Below are 24,870 nucleotides of genomic sequence, written 5' to 3'. Positions count from 1 at the left end.
AATATTCAACATTAAAAGTTAAAAGTGGATGTTGTTCTATGGTTGTTAATTTTGTGTATTGACAGTAAAGACAGTTCTGAGGTAATGTCAAGAAAAATATAAAACAGATTGTCAGTCAAGTTTAAGTAAAGTTTTATATTGTCCTACCAGGTCCTACAGTTGAGAATAAATAAAGTATTGTTGATGGTCAGTTCACCTAAATTAAATTATAACAAAGAATATTAAATAAGCTTAAAATTATTACTGATAACATTGTATTGAGTAACTCATTGCTTATTTGGAAAATTTGGATCCTAATTGCAGTTTATTGTTATTTTAAATGACTGATTTCCAAGATGAAATTAATGTCATTTTAATGTGTTTACACCCTACGACAGTGGCAGTGAAAGTGAGGAAGACGGGATTATAGAAAGAAGCTAAAATATAGTTTAAATGTATTTTAATTATTTCTGTAGGTACCTACGTATTTACTAAGGTTTAACATATTTATGCGCTTAAATACATTATTATATAAATGTTTTATACAAAATTATTTTTATTTTGTTCACATAAAGGTATTTGTCGAAAAAAAATATGTTTTAGAACCCCTGGCAGCCACAAAATGTCAATAATATTAATTCCTAAGTTATTAATAGTTATCCTATAGAAAAAAGTATGATTGCTTAAAACCTGTTTCTGATAAAATTTGGCATCACTGTTGGTCATAAGAACCTGTACTGTAAAGTCAAGGTGGGACGCACAATAGTTACTCAAAGGAGTAAAACCAATATAAAATGAAATAAAAATGTATACCATTTTTATTCAGTTGCAATGCGAAGGCAAAACTGTCTTATTTTTCACTTAGAACAGAGAGCGCAAGCCAGCACTCTAAATCGACGATTTTCGACTCTATTTGGAGTCATCATCAGAGAGGCGCAGGCGCAGGCCTGCTGCTCTCTGCCCCAAGTGACCAATCTCCGAGAGCTTATCCCCGCATTGCAACGGACGTTAATGGAGTAGGTATCTAGCGACATCTGGTAACTGAAAGTCAAAGTTTTAAAGTTTTCAAACTAATATTAAAAATATTCCTAAAAGATATTTAATTGAAAACTTATTGGATCATGACTTCTAAAAATTGCAAGCCAGATGGATGCTGAAGCGAAGAAAACAAGAGGGAATTCAAAAAACTTACAATTCTTACAATTCCTCTTGTCTTCTTCGCTTCAGCATCCACCTGGCTTGCAATTTTTAAAAGCCATGGAGGTGTTACCAGGAAAATGGCCCAATAAGTTTTCAATTAAATATCTTTTAGGAATATTTTTAATATTTTTCAATATTTTTAATATTTCTATTAGGTTGAAAACTTTAAAACTTTGACTTTCAGTTACCAGATGTCGTTAGACACCTACTCTATTAACGTCAGTTGCAATGCGGGGATAAGCTCTTGTAAATTGGTCACTTGGGGCAAATAGCAGCGGGCCTTCGCCTCTCTGATGATGACTCCAAATAGAGTAGAAAATCGTCGAGTTAGAGTGCTGGCTTGCGCTCTCTGTTCTAAGTGGAAAATAAGACAGTTTTGTCTTCGCATTGCAACTGAGTAAAAATGGTATTGTCCTTTTCATGAGCATTTTTCAGTACGTAACAAATGATAGGAAAAAGGGTAAGTCCGTGATAATACACATTTATGACATTTATTCTAACATGACATTTTAGTTAAATCTGACAGTTGTCACATTTTATTTTCAATTTGGAATAAAAACAAATAAAATGTGTTTCTTGCATTTATAAAATGGTATTTTCTTTGATTTGTATAGTCTTATAAATTATACAGATTATATTTGTAATATTATTATCTAATTAAAAAAAATTATTTTTTTTATTATGGCGCCATCTGTCAACAACTAGAATAACTAGAATAAATGTTATAAATGTCACCGACGAAATGTAATCACCGACGTGCCTTTTTTTCTGTCACATACAATTTAATGCGTTAGAAAGAAATCGAAAAACTGTGACGCACTGAAAGATGATCATGAGAAAAAGAATATACATTTTTATTTCATTTTATATTGGTTTTACTCCTTTGAGGAACTAGGTCCACTTTCCGTTGGAATTTACCAGCTGAACAGACGGGGTAGTGAATTGTAAGTTTTTCGAATTCTCTCTTGTCTTCTTCGCTTCAGCATCCATCTGGCTTGCAATTTTTAGAATCCATGGAGGTGTTAACAGGAAAATGGTCCAATAAGTTTTCAATTAAATATCTTTTAGGAATATATTTAATATTTTTCAATATTTTTAATATTTCTATTAGGTTGAAAACTTTAAAACTTTCACTTTCAGTTACCAGATGTCGTTAGACACCTACTCCATTAACGTCAGTTGCAATGCGGGGATAAGCTCTCGGAGATTGGTCACTTGGGGCAAAGAGCAGCAGGCCTTCGCCTCTCTGATGATGACTCCAAATAGAGTCGAAAATCGTCGATTTAGAGTGCTGGCTTGCGCTCTCTGTTCTAAGTGAAAAATAAGACAGTTTTGCCTTCGTATTGCAACTGAATAAAAATGGTATACATTTTTATTTCATTATATCTTTAGATGTTTGTGTCCTCTTAAAAGACGATCCACACTTGAGTACTAGACAAATATCCAGGGAATTTGAGATTTCGCAAACATCCGTAATGAATTTTACGTGGAAATAAATATATCCATGCAAAATAAGGTTAGTTCAAGACTTGTCATATGATTTCGACAGATGTGAAGAGTTTGCAGACATAATGATGTTCAAATGTTACAATTAAAACGATCCAAAAGTAATGTTATTTTTTTTGTCACTTTTTTAATTAATATCGGCTGGAATAATAGGCGACAAGATAATTGGTCCCTGTGTTATTTAGATTTATTGGAACATAGTTAATATACCTGAATTGTATCGGTTGTTTCTTAATCCAAGTATTTTCAATTACTATAGAAATTTCATTATTCGAAACTTTCAGACAATAACAATATCCCAAACGACAACATTTGGTTACAAGATGGTGCTCCACCTCACTATGTGCGTGTGGTGAGGCAATACCTAAATAATGTGTTTTCCAGAAGATGAATTGGAAGACGTGATTTTATCGAATGGCCCCCACGATCACCCGACATGAATCCTTTAGACTGGTTCCTGCGGGATCACTTAAAAAACATCGTTTATAAAACAAAACCTGCCAATGTTCAAGAATTAAAAATTAGGATTACCACAGAGATAAGAATTAAGCAGTCATAGGAATCTTGCAAAATGTTTATAAAGTTTTTAAAATCGCATGGCTTATTGTATTGAAGTAAACGGACAACATTTTGAGAATCTGTTGTTATGGTTGTACTGGTTTTTTAAAACTCCTAATTTTTCTACTACTCAATTTATTGATAGTAGACCTTGTTCTGATGTTATTAGGATATACATACATAGGGCTTTTCATCGATTGTCATTTGTTTCGAGCTTCTGTCATGTGTCACATAATATTAATATATCTACGTCATACGTCTCTGGTTTGTATCATTGTAATATACCAATGCATTCCTGTTGGTAAATCAAGAAATTATCCCGGAAACCAAGAGTCGGCCATTGTTATGCCAAGTTAACGGGTACTTTTTATCGGCTACTTTGGACGCCAAAATTTTGCTCATAGGTTCTATCCTGGGTATAGGGCTTTTCACCGATTGTCATTTGTTTCGAGCTTCTGTCATGTGTCACATAATATTAATATATCTACGCCATACGTCTTTGGTTTGTATCATTGTTATGTACCAATAACGTATGACGTAGATATAGTAATATTATGTGACACGTGACAGAAGCTCGAAACAAATGACTGTGAATGAAAAGCCCTATACCAAATTAATGATACAAACCAAAGACGTATGACGTAAATATGTTAATATTATGTGACACATGACAGAAGCTCGAAACAAATGACAATCGATGAAAAGCCCTATTATTTTAACTTCGGAGATAATGTAAACTTAGCACTAAATCCGAAATTATTACATTTAGGTATAGGGAACATTACACGAAAAATAATCAGTATAAGAAGTTAAAAAGGCAAAACCATACAGGGTGTTTAATTTAAAATAAAAAAGTCCATTAGATTTACGGGAAAACACAAATTCAATAAAATTCATAAATTAATTAATGAAAAAATTACATTTTCATGTACTTTTAGGTTGTGGTCAAAACTACCATAAGCGATGTGTCATCAAAGTCCCGAATAACTGTTCGTACAATTTGTTGGACGAAAACGAGAAACAAAGACGTAGGTCAACGTCAGCGAACCTGCAAGTGCCCCGCAGTCCATCGGGAGGCTCGAATACATCACTGGCTTCGGCGAGTTCCACGCAAACCGAGGACAGTGGCTTGGTAAGGTTTGCTAATTTTTTCACCGGAGTTACCCTGGATTAAAAAAAATTGGGACGTCCCAAAGATTACGTGAAGATAGGTACAAATGATGGATGACAGAAGGAAATATTGGTGTTTGACAGTGTTGCCATGTCCTTATAATAAATCGGGAAAGAGCATGCGATATGTTTAATTAATTTTTATTAACCATGGAAAACAAAATGATAAAATAACGACGAAAAAGTATTCAGATAAATTCATCCCAAAATGATAAATAAGTACTCATAAAATTTATGTCTACTGAACATCTGAAATTTTCTAAAAATTAACTGCAATTAATTTCGAAACAAACAAATATTTATTCGTTCGTGTTTTATATAAATTAAAAAAATAGCAGAATCTATAAAATAATATAATAAATATGTAGCTTTCTCTCTGTATATTTGAAGCATACCACAATATAAATTATAAGGACATGGCAACACTGCCAAACGCAAATATTTCGTTATGTGGACATCCTTTGTAGCTATCTTCACCGGAAAGTATTCTGTACGATTCCCAAAAATTGAATATTTTTATAGTTGAACACAACAGAAAGAATGTTCTATTTCTGATGTGCAGCTAATTTTGATCTTTAATAGGTTTACTTCTGCTTTTATTCACTTTCGGTTGTGTCTTTTCCTTTTTCCAAAATAAGGATTCTTTCTACTCAAAAGAATATTCTTTAGGAACACCATAATTTAATGGAAAACAACCTCGTATAACGAACAACTTTAGTTATCTCGTTTTTGAACAGCGAATATTTATTTATTTGAGGGTTGTCTTTTTAGTTTTGCTTATATTCATAAAGACAAAAATTATATGAACTTAAAGTTTTTATTGCTTTTCAAAACATGTCCCACCAAGATCGATACACTTTTGCATACCTTCAAACCAATTGGTAAAACATGTGACGATAATATAATTTTATCGTCTAGCTAGAGTACGCCAATGAATTAAGTAAAACGTGTTTTTGTACCGTCTTGGACGATATAAAAGTCGGATCGAAAAGCCTAGTTGATTATTGTTGGAGCGTTGATTATTGTTGGAGCGTTGATCGAAGAATAATAAACAACAGCGAGGTATAAGAGGTGAGTTTATATAGGTAGTATTTCCCGACCATTTTCCGCTGTCGTTTTGGCGAGCTGAGCGAATCCGACAGTTTTCCTCTTACCTATCCTTATACGAGCGGTGATCGTATATCCCTAATATGTCTTTTCATCTGGCGAGCTGAGCGAGATTCCCTTTCTTCCTTTTCCTTTTATATACATTCATGTCGTATTAATAAAAGCAATTCCTATTTCACGCGATCGTCAAAATCAGTTATTCATGTACAAAATATCGTCACATCGGTCCGAACAGAAAGCTCGATGCGTAGATTATTAATATATTTTATTAACGAAATTAACGAGTAATTAAGGCTAATTATCTTATCTTTTGTATGTTTTGATTCCAAATAAAAAGTCTTAAAAAGCGAAGTCTTTTCTTCGACTGATTTAGTTATCTGGAGCAACAACGCAACGACCTCGTTAGTTATTCCAGTCTTCAGTTGACGCCTGCAAAAACGCTGTTTTAAAGGCATCGATGGCTTCTTCTGGCGACTGTAATCGCTGCCCATGCATTGAATTCTTGATCTTTGGGAACGTCAAGAAGTCGTTGGGAATTAGGTCGGGGCTATACGGTGGATGGTTTAACAATTCGATGTTTTAAAGGTCCAAAAACTCTTCTGTCTTTTGGGCAGTGTGAGCATTTGCATTGTCCTAATGTGGGATGATTCGCCGCCGATAACTTCTGACAAAGAAACGGTTATATACCAATCAGAAGTAACCGTTCTTCGATCTTCTGTAACAATTGTTGCCACATGAAGGGTTTTTTAATATGACGAAAAGTTGACACACTTCGAGAACGGATCACTTTTGTTGGATTTTCATCATCGTGAAACATCCACACAGCGCATTGGCGTTTTTTTTCCGGTTCGTAGAAGTAAATCCAAGATTCATCGCCACTAACAATACTTGAGCTTCCTTTGTTGAACCGTTCCAATGTTTTTCAACACCAATTGACGCGAACCGCTTTTTGCTCTTCTATGACCAAATGAGGGATCCAATGGGAAACGAACTTCGTAACGCCCAGTTCTTCATGCAGAATATTTTGGATTGAGGTCTTTGAAATGCTCAAAGATGCGTGTATCTCCCGGTATGTTACACGGCGGTCATCCTTAAGTAGCTGCCGAACCGCATCAATGTTTTGCTGTGCGACTGTTGTTTTGGGTGGACCTGGCCACGTTGAAATTTGCAGTGCCATCGGGAAATAGTTGACTGGTGTGATGCTACATTCCCAATAGAAACCATTTCAGCAAGACATTGCTGTTGGAATAGTCCTGTTCGAAAATTGTAAAAAATTATTGCTCTAAAATGTTCTCGGCTAAGATCCGTTTTTCGACTGACTTACTAATTTCAAAAATGTACTGTATACCGGGTGTCCCAATAAGAATGGCTCTCGGCCATATCTCAGGAACCGTTTATAGTAAAGCTTTGAGAAAAAAATATTTATAACAAAAGTTGCTTTGGGAAAAGCCTGGAAATTATTTTCATAATTGTAGGTCCACCGCTAGAGGGCGTAATTGAATATCAAAAATTAAAAAATCAAAATTTTACAAAATTTACCTAATGAAAGGGCACTGGAAATCCAATCATCGTATTCTTTATAAAATTCTGCGCATATTTGATTTCACAAGTTTAAGTTTACCTTTGCAAATAAGAGGTGGGGGTGGGTGGGAACCTTCTTATTAAAAAATGGCTGTAAGTCCGGTTCTGCTAAATTGAATTTTGCATACTTGGTCTTGTTAAAAACAGCTTTTTTTCGTCAATGTAAGAGTCTTATTTTCGAAATAGCCTAATAAGTAATATGCAAGCTAGGATGCGTTATTTAATTATTTTCAGAAATCTAGTTTTCTTTGGAGAATATTAAATACAAGTATGCATTTTTAATCCTGTATTACAAAATTAGACCAAATTAGCAACATAATACCGAAAACTGCATGTCGATACTTTTTTTATCTCGAAATATCTAAAGAAATGTGCAAATTTTAAACATAACTGTTACTGTCACCGGTAAACGAGGTTAAGGAAAAGTAGTGTGCTATGGAAAAAAACAAATAAACATTTTCCAGATGTAAACGTATATAATTAATTAAAACAACAATAAGACAAACAACACTATAAAATATAACAAAGAAATAAAAGTAACTACTTACTTAGTCTTAGTGACTGCCTAAATGTTCAAATTGTTGCCCATCATTTTAGATGCAAGCATTTACTCTTTCAAGATTAGATGGAATAGCAACAGATTTAACTGTTTAATGGCCGGTTTCTCCAACTACAAATAGTAGTTTATTCTATGAATAAAGTTATTCGACCATTAAACTGACATTTCCCCATTTTACTAACGTCAAATAAGATTATTTTGCTTATTTATTAAATAAATACACACTCTTCGAATAAATTGGCAAGTTAATCTCGCTGTAAATATTTATAAGAAAGTAAATTCACCAGTTTATCTTTAAATTATCAAAATTATATTGAAACAAAATATAAATATAAACGTCTAATAAATTTTATTCATTGATTTATTTGTTGTTGGTGAAACCGGACCTAAGACTTTTATTTATAGGGACGGATTAAAGACCTTGTTTTTGCCGCTAGGTCCACTACGCGAGAAAACATGATCCAGAATCTAGAGAATACGAAACGCCATTCAAAGCATTGCGAAAGCAGAAATTGAGACTGCTGTTCAATCTACTCTTGAAAGAGTAAACTTGCATTGAAAATGATGAGCAACAATTTGAACATTTAGGTCGTCACTAAGTAAGTAGTTGCTTTTATTTCTTTGTTATATTTTATAGTGTTGTTTGTCTTATTGTTGTTTTAATTAATTGTACAGGGTAGCGAGAAAGTATGGAAACACGGTAATTTTCTTGTCAAATCTTTCGTTTTTCTAGAAATATAATGAACTTTCTTATTTTAAATGGAACACCCTGTATATTTTTTGTGTTTTGAAGTCCTTAAGAAATACTGATTATTTTTCATGTTATGTTCCCTATACCTAAATGCCATAATTTCGGAGTTAGGTATTCCTACATTTATTAAAAAAAATTTTTAACAATTTATAAAAATCAATTTTTTCGGCCCAGGTAGACATTATTTTAGGTTCTTTGGATCATTGGGAACAAAAAAGGTCTTGTAATTTTCCTCAAAAGTTTATCTTTTCCGAGTTATAAACAATTTAAAACTGAAAAAAAAAAACAAAAAATGACGATTTTCAAGGTTCAAAAACACAAGTTAAAAAATCATTTTTAAAAGTACCAAGTACCTAAATTCAAGCTCAAACCTTGTTCTATCAGATCTCTATAACAATTTGTGGCATATTTTATTCTAAAACATTGTTTTTTTTTTTAATTGTTAATAAATCTCATATGCGAGGACGGGCTATCGGGCTACATTAACAACTAAAAAATAAAGTTTTAGGATGAAATAAGACCAAATCGCTTATCGGCATCTGATAAAATAAGGTTTGAACTTGAATTTAGGCACTTCATAGTTTCAAAAATAATATTTTTTACTTATGTTTTTGAACCCAGAAAATCGTCATTTTTCGATTTTTTTCAGTTTATTATGTTTATAACTCGGAAACGATTAACTTGTGAGGAAAATTACAAAAGACCTTTTTTGTTCCCAATGACCCAAAGAACCTAAAATAATATCTACCCGGTCAAAAAAAAAAAAATAATAAATTTGTATAATTTGTTTAATTTTTTTTTTTAATAAATGTAGCAATAACTCCGAAATTATAGCATTTAGGTATAGGGAACATAACATGAAAAATAATCAGTATTTCTTAAGGACTTCAAAACGCAAAAAATATATAGGGTGTTCCATTTAAAATAAGAAAGTTCATTAGATTTACAGAAAAACGGCAGATTTGACAACAATGTAATTACCACTATAATATCCGCCGTATTAGAATGCCCTTACCCACCAAAATTTATAACAATCGTTCAAGCGGTTTCCGAGAAATTACCGTATTTCCATACTTTCTCGCTACCCTGTATACGTTTAAATCTGGAAAATGTTTCTTTGTTTTTTCCATAGCACACTACTTTTCCTTAACTTCGTTTACCGGTGACATTAACAGTTGTTTAAAATTTACACGTTTCTTAAGATATCTCTAGATAGAAAAAAAGGTATCGACATGCGGTTTTCGGCATTATGTTGCTAATTTGGTCTAATTTTGTAATACAGGATTAAAAATGCATACTTGTATTTAATATTCTCCAAAGAAAACTAGATTTCCAAAAATAATACTCTTACATTGACGAAAAAGAGCTGTTTTCAACAAGACCAAGTATCAAAATTCGATTTAGCAGAACCGGACTTACAGCCATTTTTTTCATAAGAAGGTTCCCACTCACCCCCACCTCTTATTTGCAAAGGTACTTAAACTTGTGAAAGACTTAATGCTGGCCACACTTACAAGACCTTTATTCGACCCGTCATGGAGTACAAATCTTGTATCTACTCTCTTTGTTCAAGACAAAAACAAGAGAGGATGTTGAGAACAGAACGTAGAATCTTGCGTAGATGTAACTATGAGCACTGGCGATATCCCTCAAACGAAATCCATAACATCTCGAACACCCCCAAAATCACCGAGAGAATAAACTCTCTGAACAGGAACTTCACAATCAAAGTAATCAACGGCCCCCCCTCCGACACACAAGAATCTCTCAAATGTTCCTGTTCATCTTCCGGCCACGTACTCCACCGAAAGCCCAAACGCAAAAAGATTCACGTACTGTCCGCTCTAATGCAAACATGCATTGACGAACTCCCGGTGGAGTACGAAAATATCCTTGAGGCTACTCCGTTAGCCTACCGTACCCACCTCTAACATTTCCTCTTCCCTACCCCGAACAGCGAGAAGTTGGTTTTTTGCGGTTTCCCAACTTCATTGCACAATTATACCTGTTCGTCCCAAGAAAATAGCCGCAACTATTTTCTCCACTCGAACGCACACTGTCCACGCTGAACTCAAAGCCACCTCCTGACCGCCGACGAGGGACGCAGGTTCGCCTGTCGTTGTACAATGGTTTCTAGGGAGATTGGTCGAGAGCAAAGCACGGACAGTACACGTAAATGTCTATGGAACCAACAACAATCCATCAAACTTTCTTCTCTGTTGACTTCTTAGCCTTCTGGACACCACCGTCCGGCATAACCCAGGATCCAAGAACACCAGGACACGGCGCTTGCCCCGGTGTGATTTTCCGACTGTTTGCTTTTGCAGCCAACACAATACATTCACCTCAAACCCTGAAGAGGACAAAATCCTAAACGGGGAAGCACATTGAACGCATTTCTTCTAAACATTATCTAGACAAGCAAATCAAACAATGTGGCATGGCATTAATGCTGGCCACTCACTTACGGATAACGAAGAGGCCTGGCGCCTGACAAGCCCTTAACCGAAGGTCAAAACTACCACCCACACGCAGTTGTCATTCAGACCTTGGCGCGATCGCTTCACAAAACTGCAAGTGTGTGACATCTGGACTGCAGATCGTTAACTTAACTGGCATCGATCGGCAAATCGGATTTTTAAAGAGAAAATGGCAAACAAGAACGCAAAGGATTCTGAGTTTTTACGTCAATTTATTGATATTTATCAATCACATCCTTGCCTATGGAAGGTTAAAGATAAATGTTACGCGAATCGGGATTTAAGAGAGAAAGGTAAAAACCTTAATGTTGCAGTTAGTCTCTCTTCCGCACTAATGGCACTTCTCATTCTAGTGTTTTGTTTCTTTATTAAAGGTGTCACTAGTTTTAATAGCTTTTTAAAACATGTTTCATCCATTTTTAAATATCTTTTATAATCTTCCGTACAGGAAAGTTTTAATTCTGCCATAAATGCCATGTGAGATAAAGATAACCTGTTTCTTTTCATGAGCCAATCTTTAACCCAGTACGCTCTTTTCTTTTTCTTCCGGCTTTCTAGCACAATTATTAACGCACACGCTTTTTTTCGTGAGAGGGACATGCTTTCTCGTCGATAATTGCACTGTGTGTGGCAAGAGTTACGATTCCCTACAGATCTTTACCTGAAGAAAAAGGTCGTCAGATAACGAACTGATTCTAGTGTGTGTCGGTTTTCGATAACGGCCTTCAGTCTTGGCCTGCATGCCATATCCTCTTCGTTATCCGTAAGTGAGTGGCCAGCATAAGACTTAAACTTGTGAAATCAAATATGCGCAGAATTTTATTAGTGCGGCCGATATGTGAAACAATTGCACATTTAATGATACAAGCATATAATTTGCACCACATATACTACACATATAAAGGTTCAAATTTAGATATGAGGCCATCTCAGATTTTGTCTTTTACAAAAATGGCGGGCGTTCAAAATGGCGGCTATACTTATGTGTTTAATAGTACCATAACTTTTGAACGAAAAGTCCGATTTCAACCAAATTTGGTATATAGGTTTTCTTTTTGATTTACAAGAGGGATATGGTGAACCGGAAGAATCGGTTTACCAGAAGTTGTGTTTTTACTGGTTGTTTATGTAAAAATATGTTTTTTTTTTCAATTTTTTCCCTCTGTATATATTAATTTTTCAAAAAGATAATACCGCAGTTGAAAAGAGCGTAAAAATATTTTGTAGAAAATATTTTGAACTTTTTAGTTATGTTAATTATCATTTAATAAATGCATAACGTATCATCACAAGTACCTATGTGTGGCAAATTCGTGCAAACATTATAAGAATTATTGTGCATTTAATGGCAGAAGCATATAATTTGGACCACATATACTACACACATCAAGGTTCAAATTTAGATATAAGGCCATCTCAGATTTTACCTTTTACAAAAATGGCGGGCATGCAAAATGGCGACTATACATATGTGACTTATAGCACGATAACTTTTGAACAAAAAGTCCGATTTCAACCAAATTTGTTATATAGATTCTTATTTTGATGTGTTAGACCAAGGTCTTGAACCGGAAGAATCGATTTACCAGAAGTTGTGTTTTTCCTGATTTTTATTAAAAACATGTTGTTTTTTTACCAATTCTTTCACCCTGTATATATTAATTTTTTCAAAAAGTTAATACCGACGTTGAAAAGAGCGTAAAAATATTTTCTAGGAAATATTTTGAACTCTTTAGTTATATTAATTACCAATTAATAAATGCATAACGTATCTTAACATGTACCTATGAACCTATGTGCGGCGCATTCGTGCAAATAATATAAGAATTATTGTACATTTAATGGTAAAAGATTATAATTTGGACCACACACACTACACATACAAAGATTCAATTTTAGATATGAGGCCATCTCAGATTTCGTCTTTTACAAAAATGGCAGGCATTCAAAATGAATATACCGCACATAGGTACATGTGAAGATACGTTATGCATTTATTAAATGGTAATTAACATAACTAAAAAGTTCAAAATCTTTCCTAAAAAATATTTTTACACTATTTTCAATGGCGGTATTACCTTTTTGAAAAATTAATATATACAGGGTGAAAGAATTGAAAAAAACAACAACATATTTTTACATAAAAAACAGTAAAAACACAACTTCTGGTAAACCGATTCTTCCGGTTCAAGACCTCGATCTTATTCATCAAAAAAAGAAACTTGATACCAAATTTGGCTAAAATCGGACTTTTCGTTCAAAAGTTATCGTGCTATTAGTCACATATGTATAGCCGCCATTTTGAATGCTCGCCATTTTTGTAAAAGGCAAAATCTGAGATGGCCTCATATCTAAATTTGAACTTTTGTATGTGTAGTATATGTTGTCCAAATTATATGACTCTACCATTAAATGTACAATAATTCTTATAATATTTGCACGAATCTGCCACATATAGGTACATGTGAAGATACGTTATGCATTTATTAAATGGTAATTATAATTAACATAACTACAAAGTTCAAAATATTTCCTAAAACATATTCTTACGCTCTTTTCAATAGTGGTATTACCATTTTGAAAAATTAATATATACAGGGTGAAAAAATTGAAAATAAATTATTTACATAATATAAAATAGTTTTACATAAAAACCAGGAAAAACAAAACTTCTGGTAAAACGATTCTTCCAGTTTATGGCATCGATCTTGTAAATCACAAAACGAACCTACGTACCAAATTTGGTTGAAATCGGACTTTTCATTCAAAAGATATCGTGCTATTAGTCATATATGTATAGTCGCCCATTTTGAATGACCGCCATTTTTGTAAAAGGCAAAATCTGAGATGGCCTCATATCTAAATTTGAACCTTTATTTGTGCAGTATATGTGGACCAAATTATTACGCTTGTATCATTAAATGTGCAATTCTTATAATATATTGCACGAATCTGCCGCACTATATGAAGAATATGATGATTGGATTTCTAGTGCCCTTTCATTAGGTAAATTTTGTAAAATTTTGATTTTTGATATTCAATTACGCCCTCTAGCGGTGAACCTACAATTATGAAAATAATTTCCAGGCTTTTCCCGAGACAACTTTTGTTATAAATATTTTTTCCTCAACTTTTCCTTACTATAAACAGTTCCTGAAATATGGCCGAGAGCCATTCTTATTGGGACACCCGGTACACGACTTGTTGTATCGCAATGAAACTCTGGATTTATGTGAACAAAACATTGACGTTACATTGTGTCTGAAGGTTTTATTGGTGGCTCCGTCTAAGCGGCTATATGCAAAACTAAAAAGACAAACCTGATATTTTTAATTTTTCTTATTATAGCAACTAGTTTTTACTCAGTGATATGATTTAATTTTGATCTCTGATAGATCCACTTCTCTCTTTTATCGGAATGTCCTTTAGGAAGGCATTTTTTTAAGGTACATTTAAAGAACAAATCTCGAAAGACTAATTTTAAGACAGCTATTTTTATATATCACTTATTATACTGTGTACTCCGGATAACAATTGCATAGTATTATGTATCTTTTAGAGAAAATTTTAAATAATTCCGTCCAATATTGTACTTATTTTTGTCTACTATCAGTGTACACAAACTATTCCGAAGATACTATATATCAATTACATATTTATTAGTAAATATTCAAATGTCAATCAATAAAAAAGTTGACCAACTAATATTTTTATTTCCCAAAGTCAATAATAATGACCAAATAATATTCTGATAACACTTTGTAAATATATTATTCTTAATGTGGTTAATGAAGCCAAAATGTTTTTAATAGGCTCTGTGATATGAACAAAAATTTAGCCTATCTTCCTCAACGGAGCTACATATCTTGAAATGTCTGGACCTCCTGAAAAATGTTTTTCCAATCGCTTCGATTCTGGAATTATCTTCTTATATCTAGTAATTTTAAGTCTTGGAGAACAAAGTATGCGCCACTTAGGATACCCTCCACCATTTTCACTTTGACGTTACAAGCCACGCCCCTTTTCAAGATGACGGCTAATACGTCAGACATCATGTCAGCTGTCATATCAACTGCTCCAAGTGACGCGTATTCTGCTTTTCATATATATAATATGCCTGTTTTAACTGGTATATTCCTTCTTGTCATCGTGTATTTTATTTTTGTTCCATTAATGAGCCCAGTTTTTCTGAAAATCCTAGGTCAAGCGCCTACTATCTCATTTTGCGAATATCGATATCTTAGACATAAACAGTGAACTATACCAATCGTGACAGCTGACACTGAACTGTCAGCTGTCTCGCTCTTTGTATTCTTCGTTGGCAACATTTAATGGCACCAAATTCTAATCCTGCAACAATTTTAGGGCATTGTTTATGTATCGAAACTGTCAATTCATTCTTGTTTATATTTTATATTGAGTATATAATATGTGATCCGTCTTTATCGATCATAAACAACATCATTGATAGTAGATAAAAACGAATTAATGTGTATATTGTATTAAATTGTGATATTTGACCAGTTGTTCTCGTTCTGTATTTGTGTCGTACTAGAAAACAATAAAAAAATCGTATAATAACAAGTATTAAATTTACTATTAAGCATCGGTGAAGGTATTTTTATATTCATGTATTTTATATATAATTTTATGTATTTTTATGTTTTTTATTTTTTAATTAAATATTTTTGTTGTTTTATTTTGTTTTATTCCAAAAGAGTAGCTTAGTTTTCCTTTTGTTTTGTCATTTGTTTTTCATTTATCAAATCATCTTTCATTTGAAATGCTTCACTATCGATTATTCGAATAAAAGTACATTTTTGGACAGTTTCTTTGCTGATATTTTTTCAAAAATGTAGTTTTAACAAATATTTATCGTTATTCTCGATGTTTAAAGAGCAATAGAGATGATGGAAAGCCCGAAAGCTAATCTTCTTTTTTGGAATAAATATTGTATGAACTTTAAAAGTAAATAACGTCTTTCTATCATCTCTAAAAAAGATCGAGAACAACTAAGTCATGTATTTGTCCACCTCTACTTCGCAAGCCGTGTTATTATCAATCATATTAGGAGCGCCTAAAGATACAGTGCGGCTCCCTACTTTGCGCATGCGTCAAAATATTTACAACGTTGTCATGTTGTTTACACATTGACATCGCCGGGAAATTCAAAATTCAAGGAATCTTTTATTTTGACAAATGACATAATATTTTTGTAATGTAAATATAAAAATAACCTATAAAAATAAAATTCTATTTTGTTTTACCTGTACCTGTAAAAGGGTATTAAGAAAATATAAGATCATTGAAAAGAGTAAAACGTTGAATTTAATTATTTTGTCAGTTAAAGAACAACATACCCATCATACAATATGGAAGTGCTATTTTAGGTATAGAAGTTTTTAAATACTTTTGCATATTATGGGTATATAAAATGACACCATTGCAGAATCTTCAGTCAGACAGTAGTTGAAGTGTTGTATAATCAATGACAAATTGCCTCAAGAATTGTTATAGAAAGAATATTTGGTATTTTATGCAGAAAAGATTCCCCATATTAGTATGTGAAATGAGATGCAAGTTACCTTTTGTTTGAAGAATAATATCAGCTTGTATACTTTTACATAATATTGCAGTTGTTAATAGAGAAAACATTGAAATACTGGAAAAGGAGGATGCTGTTATTTAATCGAACAAGCTGTGGCAGTACCTACATTTTCAACCAGGAGCAAATCTAGTGTAACTAAATGTTGTGTGTGTTTGTTTTAAAAGATTATTCTCCATTTAACTCAAGCCTAAATGGTTCCCACATAACAATTTCATGTTCTTGGTAGATTCGATATTCAATATTCGATAAATAGACTATTGATTATGTATTTTAGAAAGGAACTACAACGTTAACGGGGTTTTATTGTTTCATATAGTCAATGGACTTTTAAATATGAAAAACCCGTGGAGTGCTACCATTTAAAGGGGTGAATTAATCCCTAGGCACAGGACGAATTAGGGTGAGTTCTATGCACTTTTGGTCCAAACACATCTGCAGGAAAATTGTTCCAGGTTAAATTTACTATCCAAACATCACATTTTAAAGTTAAAATTTTTTTTTTACAAAAATATATTCAAAAGAAAAGCAAGAAAAAAACTTCCATCCTTACTCTTTAAAATGACGTTTAGTAGAAGTATCTATGATTTATGATTTCCAAAATATGATTTTTCAAAGTTCGCCACTCACAGCGATTTTGGCCCATTTTCCATGTTACTTTTCAAACATTGTTCTGTAACTTTTTTCTATGTAGCTTTAGGTATATGCAATGTTACATTTAATAGGAAAAAAGGTCAATTACCTTTAAAAAGTTTTATACTTTTAATGATTTTTGATATATTTTACGATTATTTTTAAATTTCTCATTATAACTTTTTTTATTGTATATGTAGGTATATAATTGGTAGGTATATTATTGTCTAATAAAAAAGAAAGCTTATTTTATTTACTTTAAAATGGTGTATCATAAAAAATTCTGGGACTATTTTTAAACAAGATATTAAAATGTGACATATTTATACACATGCAATAGGTCCCACTAAGTTGGAACCCTATGGAAAACTTTTTTATTATTAACTTTATGAAAAAAAAATTATGATATAATATGCAATCATATTTTTCTAATTGAAAAAAATTTAAAATTTTTCTCAAATTACGGATACTCTTCGATATACACAATGTATATACTTAAACATACAAGAAAAAAAGTCATAATGAGAAATTTGAAAAAGCATAATAACTTGCTTAGAAAGAGCTGTATAAATAACCTTATACAATAGACTATTTTAAAGGTAATTAATTTCTCTTTCTACTATTGCATATACATAGAAATGCGCACGAAATAGTTACAGAACAATGTTTGCGAAATAATGGGGAAAATTGCCCAAAAATGCTGTGAGCGGCAAACTTAGAAAAATCCTATTTCGGAAACTATAAATCTTAGAGAATTTTACCAAACTTCATTTTAAAGAGGAAGGATGGAAGTTATTTTTTGCTAAAGCAATGCCTATACCTATATCCCCGTGGAAAATAGTTATGGGGCTAAAAACAAAATTGTTTTCTTTCGTGTTTTTTTCTTGCTTTTATTTTGAATATATTTTTGTAAAAAAAAATATTTTTGACTTTAAAATGTGATGTTTGGATAGTAAATTCAACCTGGAACAATTTTCCTGTAGATGTGTTTATATCAAAAGTGCATAGAACTCACCCTAATTCACCCTGTGACTAGGGACTAATTCACCCCTTTCTCAAAAACGCACCCATTTCAATGGTAGCACTCCATGGTTTTTTCTAATTTAGAGACAGATATGTGACAATAAAATCCCGTTAACGTTGTAGTTCCTTTTAGTTCTCTTATTTTGAACATAATCAATAGCCTAAAAGGTTTATTCCAAGAATAAACTTTTACGAATATTCTATGTAACTACATACATGAATGCGCTCTGTATATTTGGTCCGAGAATATTCTTCGAAGTATATGCAAAAAACATGAAATTTAGAATGTTTTTATAGTACATGCTATGCTTCTACTACACACATAAGTACTAAAAAGAATATATTCCGACGAATGTTGGTAGTGTATGCTTCGAACATGAAAGGAAAATCATTGTTATGTAGTATAATGTTGATAATTTTATTTTTATTGGACTGCAGTTTGTTAATAAATTTATAAATTAATAGGTATATTATATTGGTGACTGATTTGATTTTAAGTATTTTATTATTATTAGCAATTTATAAATACATGATATTGGTGTTTGATTTTGAGTATCCTTTAAAATTTATTTTAAATCTCATTCTGTTAAAAGGCCTTCCACAACTAGCAAAAATGTATGAACAAAGAAGTTATTTTAAAGGACAAAAATAATAATAGAAAAGTTAGCTTTATGGTGTTTTTTTTTATTAATTTTTTTGACAGTATGTTTAAATAAACAAATGCTGATGACACGAAAATGAAAGTGTAATACATACTTTTGGCTCAAAACTTTATAGATTATGGGACTTATGTCCCCGTTAAACCTCGGTTAGCTAATTGGGACAGAAAAGTACCTCTTTGGGCCTCTTGCGTTGTAATATCATGTATAAACATAATATCATCATCATTGGCTCCGCAACCCATGGTGGGTCTTGACCTGTTCCAGAATCAGCTTCCTATCCCTCACCTTGGTTTTCCAATTTCGCACTCCTAATCATAATAATAAGTATGATTGTGTTTATGTCTATGCTATGCATATATTTCTGTCCTGATTAAACCCGGTTAGCTAATGGCGGTTTAACCGGGACATAAATACCTGCCCTATATCTAAATAATAAAAGGATTAAAATTCCAAAAACCTTTGTTTTATTGTATTAACCTGTTCATATTGTTAATACCATACGTATATTATGTTATATCTGTTGAATTGAACTGTACTTTTGAATCCAGAATTTTAACAAATCCTAAACTTTTCCACAATTTCACAAGCATGATATTTGTGCATTCAAATTAATTGAAATTACATCTTATATATCTATACCTACTAAAAATATTTATTTCTACACAAAAATGTCTAAATTAATAATTATAAAGAATGTCTATGTGATTCTTGTAATTACTTAACAGTTTAAAATTATTTACAAATTATATAGCTTCAATAAATGTCCTCGTTTCATATTGATTTGGGTCAAACCATGCATAATCTGTATCTGAGAATAAACTTTTATTTAGGAGTCCTTTTTAATGAATAAAACAGGACATACATAACCAACTTAGATCCAAATATCCAAAATATAACAATATATCCAATAATCCGATCAAAGATGTGACTGACAGTGACAAATACAAAATACAATTGAAGTTAGACACGTTTCTTGTTTCTCAACGACAAATTTGTCCTTCAAACTATCTCGGAAACGGCAACGTTGGAGTTGAGGACACGCACGCGCAAATTAGGGAGCCGCACTGTATCTTTAGCCGCTCCTAATCATATTGATCATAGTAATCATATTGAAGATCCAAATATTTTCGATTTTTTTGGTGTAACACAATTGGTTTATTCTTTTACTGAGTCTAGTCCAAAAAGACACGCTGTTTTTGAAGAGTTTGTGAAGGTCACAAATAATAAGTTAAAAACTTTGAAATCTTTATCTGAAACATGTTGTGCTGTGGCAGTTGATGTGGTCAAAGATGAGCTGGAAGAAATTATAGAAGCGATTGAAGAGACAGTAGTTAATAACTGATGCAAAGGCTAGAGATAAAGATAAAGGGATACTACATCAAATAAAATATTTTGATTTTATGTGTGTTTGGAAATAATGCATCCAATTCTGCAAATGGTAGCAAAGTTAGCAAATTACTTCAATCATCAGCCGTAGATATTTGTGAAGATACAGAGTAAGTTTCAAACTTAGCACTTGCTTTGGAAGAATTAAGGATCGAACCATTTATATTTGGTGATGTTTATTTCAAAGTAAAAGGCACTTGTGATCAGCTTCAAATTGACATTCCTACTCAGAGAAAACGTGTAGTTTCTAGTACATTAGATAATAATCCGAACTTTTCAGTCATTAAATGATGAATTTGACCAAGAATAAAAAAAATATTTATTCGGTACGACTGGCGTACTAGCACAACCATCTTAATGTTTAAAAAGGGTGATAACACGGTGCCCGAAAACTACAGAGAAATAAACCTGCTTAGTACCGCTCTGAAATTGACCACAAAAGTCATAACCACCAAAATCACCAACGAAATAGATCGAGCAGATGAACAACAAATCTTTAGATCCGGACGATCCTGTAACGATGCAGTTTTTTTCGTCAGGCAAGTCATCCAAATCCAAAATATGTGCTTGATATGATCGTTCATGATGGGTATTCTTTCATTTTTTTCCGACTGTATAAAGTTTTGACATAAAAAAAAATGATAACACAGGTTTACAAAAAAAAAAATAAATTGTGGACTATTTGACGAAACCATATGACTAGGGGGTTTTTGGGGTCGCTGATCACGAATCCGGGGTCCGCTGATCTCTATCACATCAGGTAAAGGTCATTTCAAGGTCAAATCAAGATAAATAGACAATCGCTCTGAAAAAGTATATTAGGGGTTTTTGGGGTCGCTGATCACGAATCCGGGGCCCGCTGATCTCTCTCACGTCTAGCTCAAGGTCATTTCAAGGTCAAATCAAGATAAATCGACACAATCGCTCTGAAAAAGTAAATTAGTAGGTTTTTGGGGTCGCTGATCACAAAACTGGGGTCTGTTGAGCTATAACACGTCAGATAAAGGTCATTTAAAGGTCAAATCAGTTTTGTGATCAGTGACCCCAAAAAACCTCTAATATACATTTTCAGAGCAATTGTGTCCATTTATCTTGATTTGACCTTTAAGTGACCTTGAGCTGGACGTGAGAAAGGTCAGCGAACCGCGGATTCGTGATCAGCGACCCCAAAAAACCCCTAATATACTTTTTCAGAGCAATTGTCTAATTATCTTGATTTGACCTTGAAATGACCTTTACCTGACATGATAGAGATCAGCGGACCCCGGATTCATGATCAGCGACCCCAAAAACCGCCTAATGTATTTTTTCCGAGCGATTGTGTCGATTTATCTTGATTTGGCCTTGAAATGACCTTGAGCTAGACGTGAGAGAGGTCAGCGGACCCCAGATTCGTGATCAGCGACTCCAAAAACCCCCTGATATACATTTTCAGAGCGATTGTCTATTTATCTTGATTTGACCTTGAAATGACCTTAACCTGATGTGATAGAGATCAGCGGACACCGGATTCGTGATCAGCGACCCCAAAAACCCCCTAGTCATATGGTTTCGTCAAATAGTCCACAATTTATTTTTTTTTGTAAACCTGTGTAATTAGCCATTCGCCCATTTCACAATAAGAAAAAATAAAAAGTAGAAAGACCTTTTTGTCTTGATAAGACTACTATACTTAAAATATACTCTTAATATAAAGAAGTTGCATAACATTAAGTAAGGAAAATAAGCTATATGGTAACGGTATGTAAAATTCAATGAAAATGCTAATAATTACACAAAAATTTCTATATACATTATACATACCTACATATATAAATTCTTTTAAGAATCTAAAAAGGCAATGAACTATATTTAAATATGTTACTAACACATCAGCTGAATTCGATAGCAGCGAGGCAATGAACTTAAAAAACATTTTAATAGTTGGTTAACTTACTAAACAAAACAAGTAGAAAGGGCCATCTGGCAAACTCGGTTTTGCCTGCGAAATGCAAAGAAGGACGGTAGGTAAGCCCCAAGAAAATAGGCCATGCCGTGAACTCTTTAAGAAAAAGAAAAGTCTTTCTTTAATATCATTGAAACTTAGATTGGAAGATTAAATTGACTTGCCACAATGATGTGAGTTCGTACTAAGAAACTGTACTTTTACTGATTACACAGGTCCTATACACACAAGCTATGATCGGTCATATTACACGTATGCGCGCTAATGGTGATTATTAAATTCTTAATTGTATGTCAAAAAATGTGCAATAACTACGTCTTAAAACCCACCAAATTTCATTGGCCTATCTCAACCCGTTTTAGATCAATAAAATAAATCGTCAGTTTGTAAGAAAAAATTCAACATCCCGTATCTCGGAAACGAAACATTTGCGGATACACGTTTATAAAGCCAACTGTCATTATTTTTTCATGCAGAATTATCCCATAAAGTTTGTCGCACTTATTTAGAAACACCGTGTATTGATGAAGAACATGTCTAGTTGTTAAATTACCTAACTTTTTTATTATCCAACATAAACCAATGAATCAGAAAACAGAATGTTAAAAAAATCTGAGGCTATAGTCGGGATTTAATTCAGTATTTTATAAATGCTAGAATATTCCACAGGGTGATGCGAACTTTAAGAAAAAAACACAGTTTGATTGGTACACCCGGTATACAATGAAAATTTACCTTTTTAGCAATAATATTATTACAGTGGTATTGTTAAAGAATCAGGATATAACATGTTCAAAAAATCACTTAAATCGGCCAACAAGTTTAGGAAATATGAGGCATCAAAAATGACCAAATTTTTTAAGTGGGCCGATTTCTTTGCACGTATGTTTATGTTATATGATGGATAAGAAAACTCTTTTATTATCAGCTGCTTCCATTGCAACATTTCTTAAAAGAAAAGTTAACCTTAGAAAAGTTAAAAGTTAAAACTTTGTTTATTTACGTATTTTAATTCATAATATGGAAAATTGCTATTCTGAAAAGTTATTTAGAATTAATAATTATGTTTTAATGTGCAATCATAATATTCTAATCTAAATGTTATGAACTATAAAGGTACTTTACTCTTGATCGAAATTCATATTTTTTATATACCTCGTATAAAATTAATAAAATTTTATATATGATGGTTGCTTCATAAACCTTAGAACATGAAGAGCTTCTTATGAAGAATAACTTTTCTTCGTCAAATTAAAAATATGTAAAAGAGTTATAAATGAAAATGTTGTTGGTATCCATAATTTGATAAAAATCTTCAAATATTTTTTTCCATTAGAAGGATGTAATTGCACATATCAGACCATAATTTTTTATTCCAAACAATATTATTTCATATACTGTCGGTTCGCTAAACTCAACAACTGGCTAGTGATTTTAGTCAATAATTTTGCCAATTTGGCAAAAAAATAATTACCTACTAAATAATTAATAAGTACTAAATAATTAGTAATTTTGCCAATTTTGGCAAAATTCGAAAAAAACAAAAAATTACCTACTAAAATCACTAGCAAGTTGTGTCAAATTTAGCGAACCGACTATAATAACAATTTTCATTTCATAACAAATGGAACAGTCCATTTATCATTAAAGGGGAGGCCGTATACTCGTATAAACCTTTTTAAAGCTGTTAAAAAATTATTGCTTTTAAAATATACTCAAATTGTATTTTTGAACATCTTATTTATTTTATAATAATTAAATTCACTATCAAATGTCATTGATATTTTATTAATACTTAATTTAAAATTTAGTTTGACATTCACGAAGTGTCAAACTCAAATGTAAATAACTTATGCTTTGCTTAACAAATCGAGATTAAAAAACTAGCCTACTTACTAGCGACGATTTCAGCTGACGTTTAGTGTGTCGGCAGAAAATAAATGGATTGTGACGTCACATTTTAGACTTTGGGGTCGATTATCTCGAAGACGGTTAGAGGTATCGAAATGCCGTTTTCAGATTTGTATTCAGAAAAAAACTACATAGGAATCCATCGATAAATCTGATCTGAATATTGCAGGAGCGGCAACGCATTAACACACAGACTTTGCGAATTTATAAACGAAAAGTTTTCGTTGAAAATTGTAAATACTGGTTTCCATATATGAAAATATTGTTGGAAATTAAAAAAATATATATGGAAAGGGGGATAGGGCGCGATTTTCAGCATTAGAACCCATTCTAAAAAAGCTGGCAACGCCTATGCAACTCATCTTTTTCGAGGGGTTTTTACTGGAGATAATAGTATCACTCATGATCTTTAATGAGTGAGAGAGCCTGTAGAGAATTTTGAATGAAATTGAATACAAAGAAGATCAAAACGATGGTCATCAGCAAGCACCAAAACAGAAGGGTGAAGATCAATGTCGACGGAACAGATCTGGAAGCAGTAACAAGAATAACGAACCTTGGAAGTAATCTTGATGAAACTTAGGACCACTCGTACAGTTGTACACTTCTGGGACGGAAAAAGCACGTACAGTGTTTTACAAAATGCAAAAAGTTCTATGCAAACGCCAGCTCGGTATCTCATTGAGAACTAGAAGACTTAAGTGCTATGTTTTCTCCACCTTGCTCTGTGGTGTTGAAGCCTGGACAATAACAGAAGCAACACAAAAAAGAATCCAAGCATTCGAACTCTGGTGTTACCGTAAAATGCTCAGAA

General features: G+C 32.7%; 1 protein-coding gene across 1 annotated transcript in view; it reads left to right on the top strand.

Annotated features, from left to right (window-relative positions):
• Window positions 1-24,870, top strand: part of LOC114327327 (serine/threonine-protein kinase D3) — an 87,669-nt gene that overhangs the window by 16,139 nt on the left and 46,660 nt on the right. The window contains exon 4 of the mRNA XM_028275919.2: window positions 4,182-4,375. Within this exon, the coding sequence (XP_028131720.1) occupies window positions 4,182-4,375 (194 nt within the window). The remainder of the gene's footprint in view (window positions 1-4,181; window positions 4,376-24,870) is intronic.

Source organism: Diabrotica virgifera, chromosome 4, assembly GCF_917563875.1.
Source record: "Diabrotica virgifera virgifera chromosome 4, PGI_DIABVI_V3a".
Lineage (NCBI taxonomy): Eukaryota > Metazoa > Arthropoda > Insecta > Coleoptera > Chrysomelidae > Diabrotica > Diabrotica virgifera.
The sequence above is the reverse complement of the archived record's forward strand: the minus strand, read 5'-3'. Positions and strand labels throughout refer to the sequence as shown.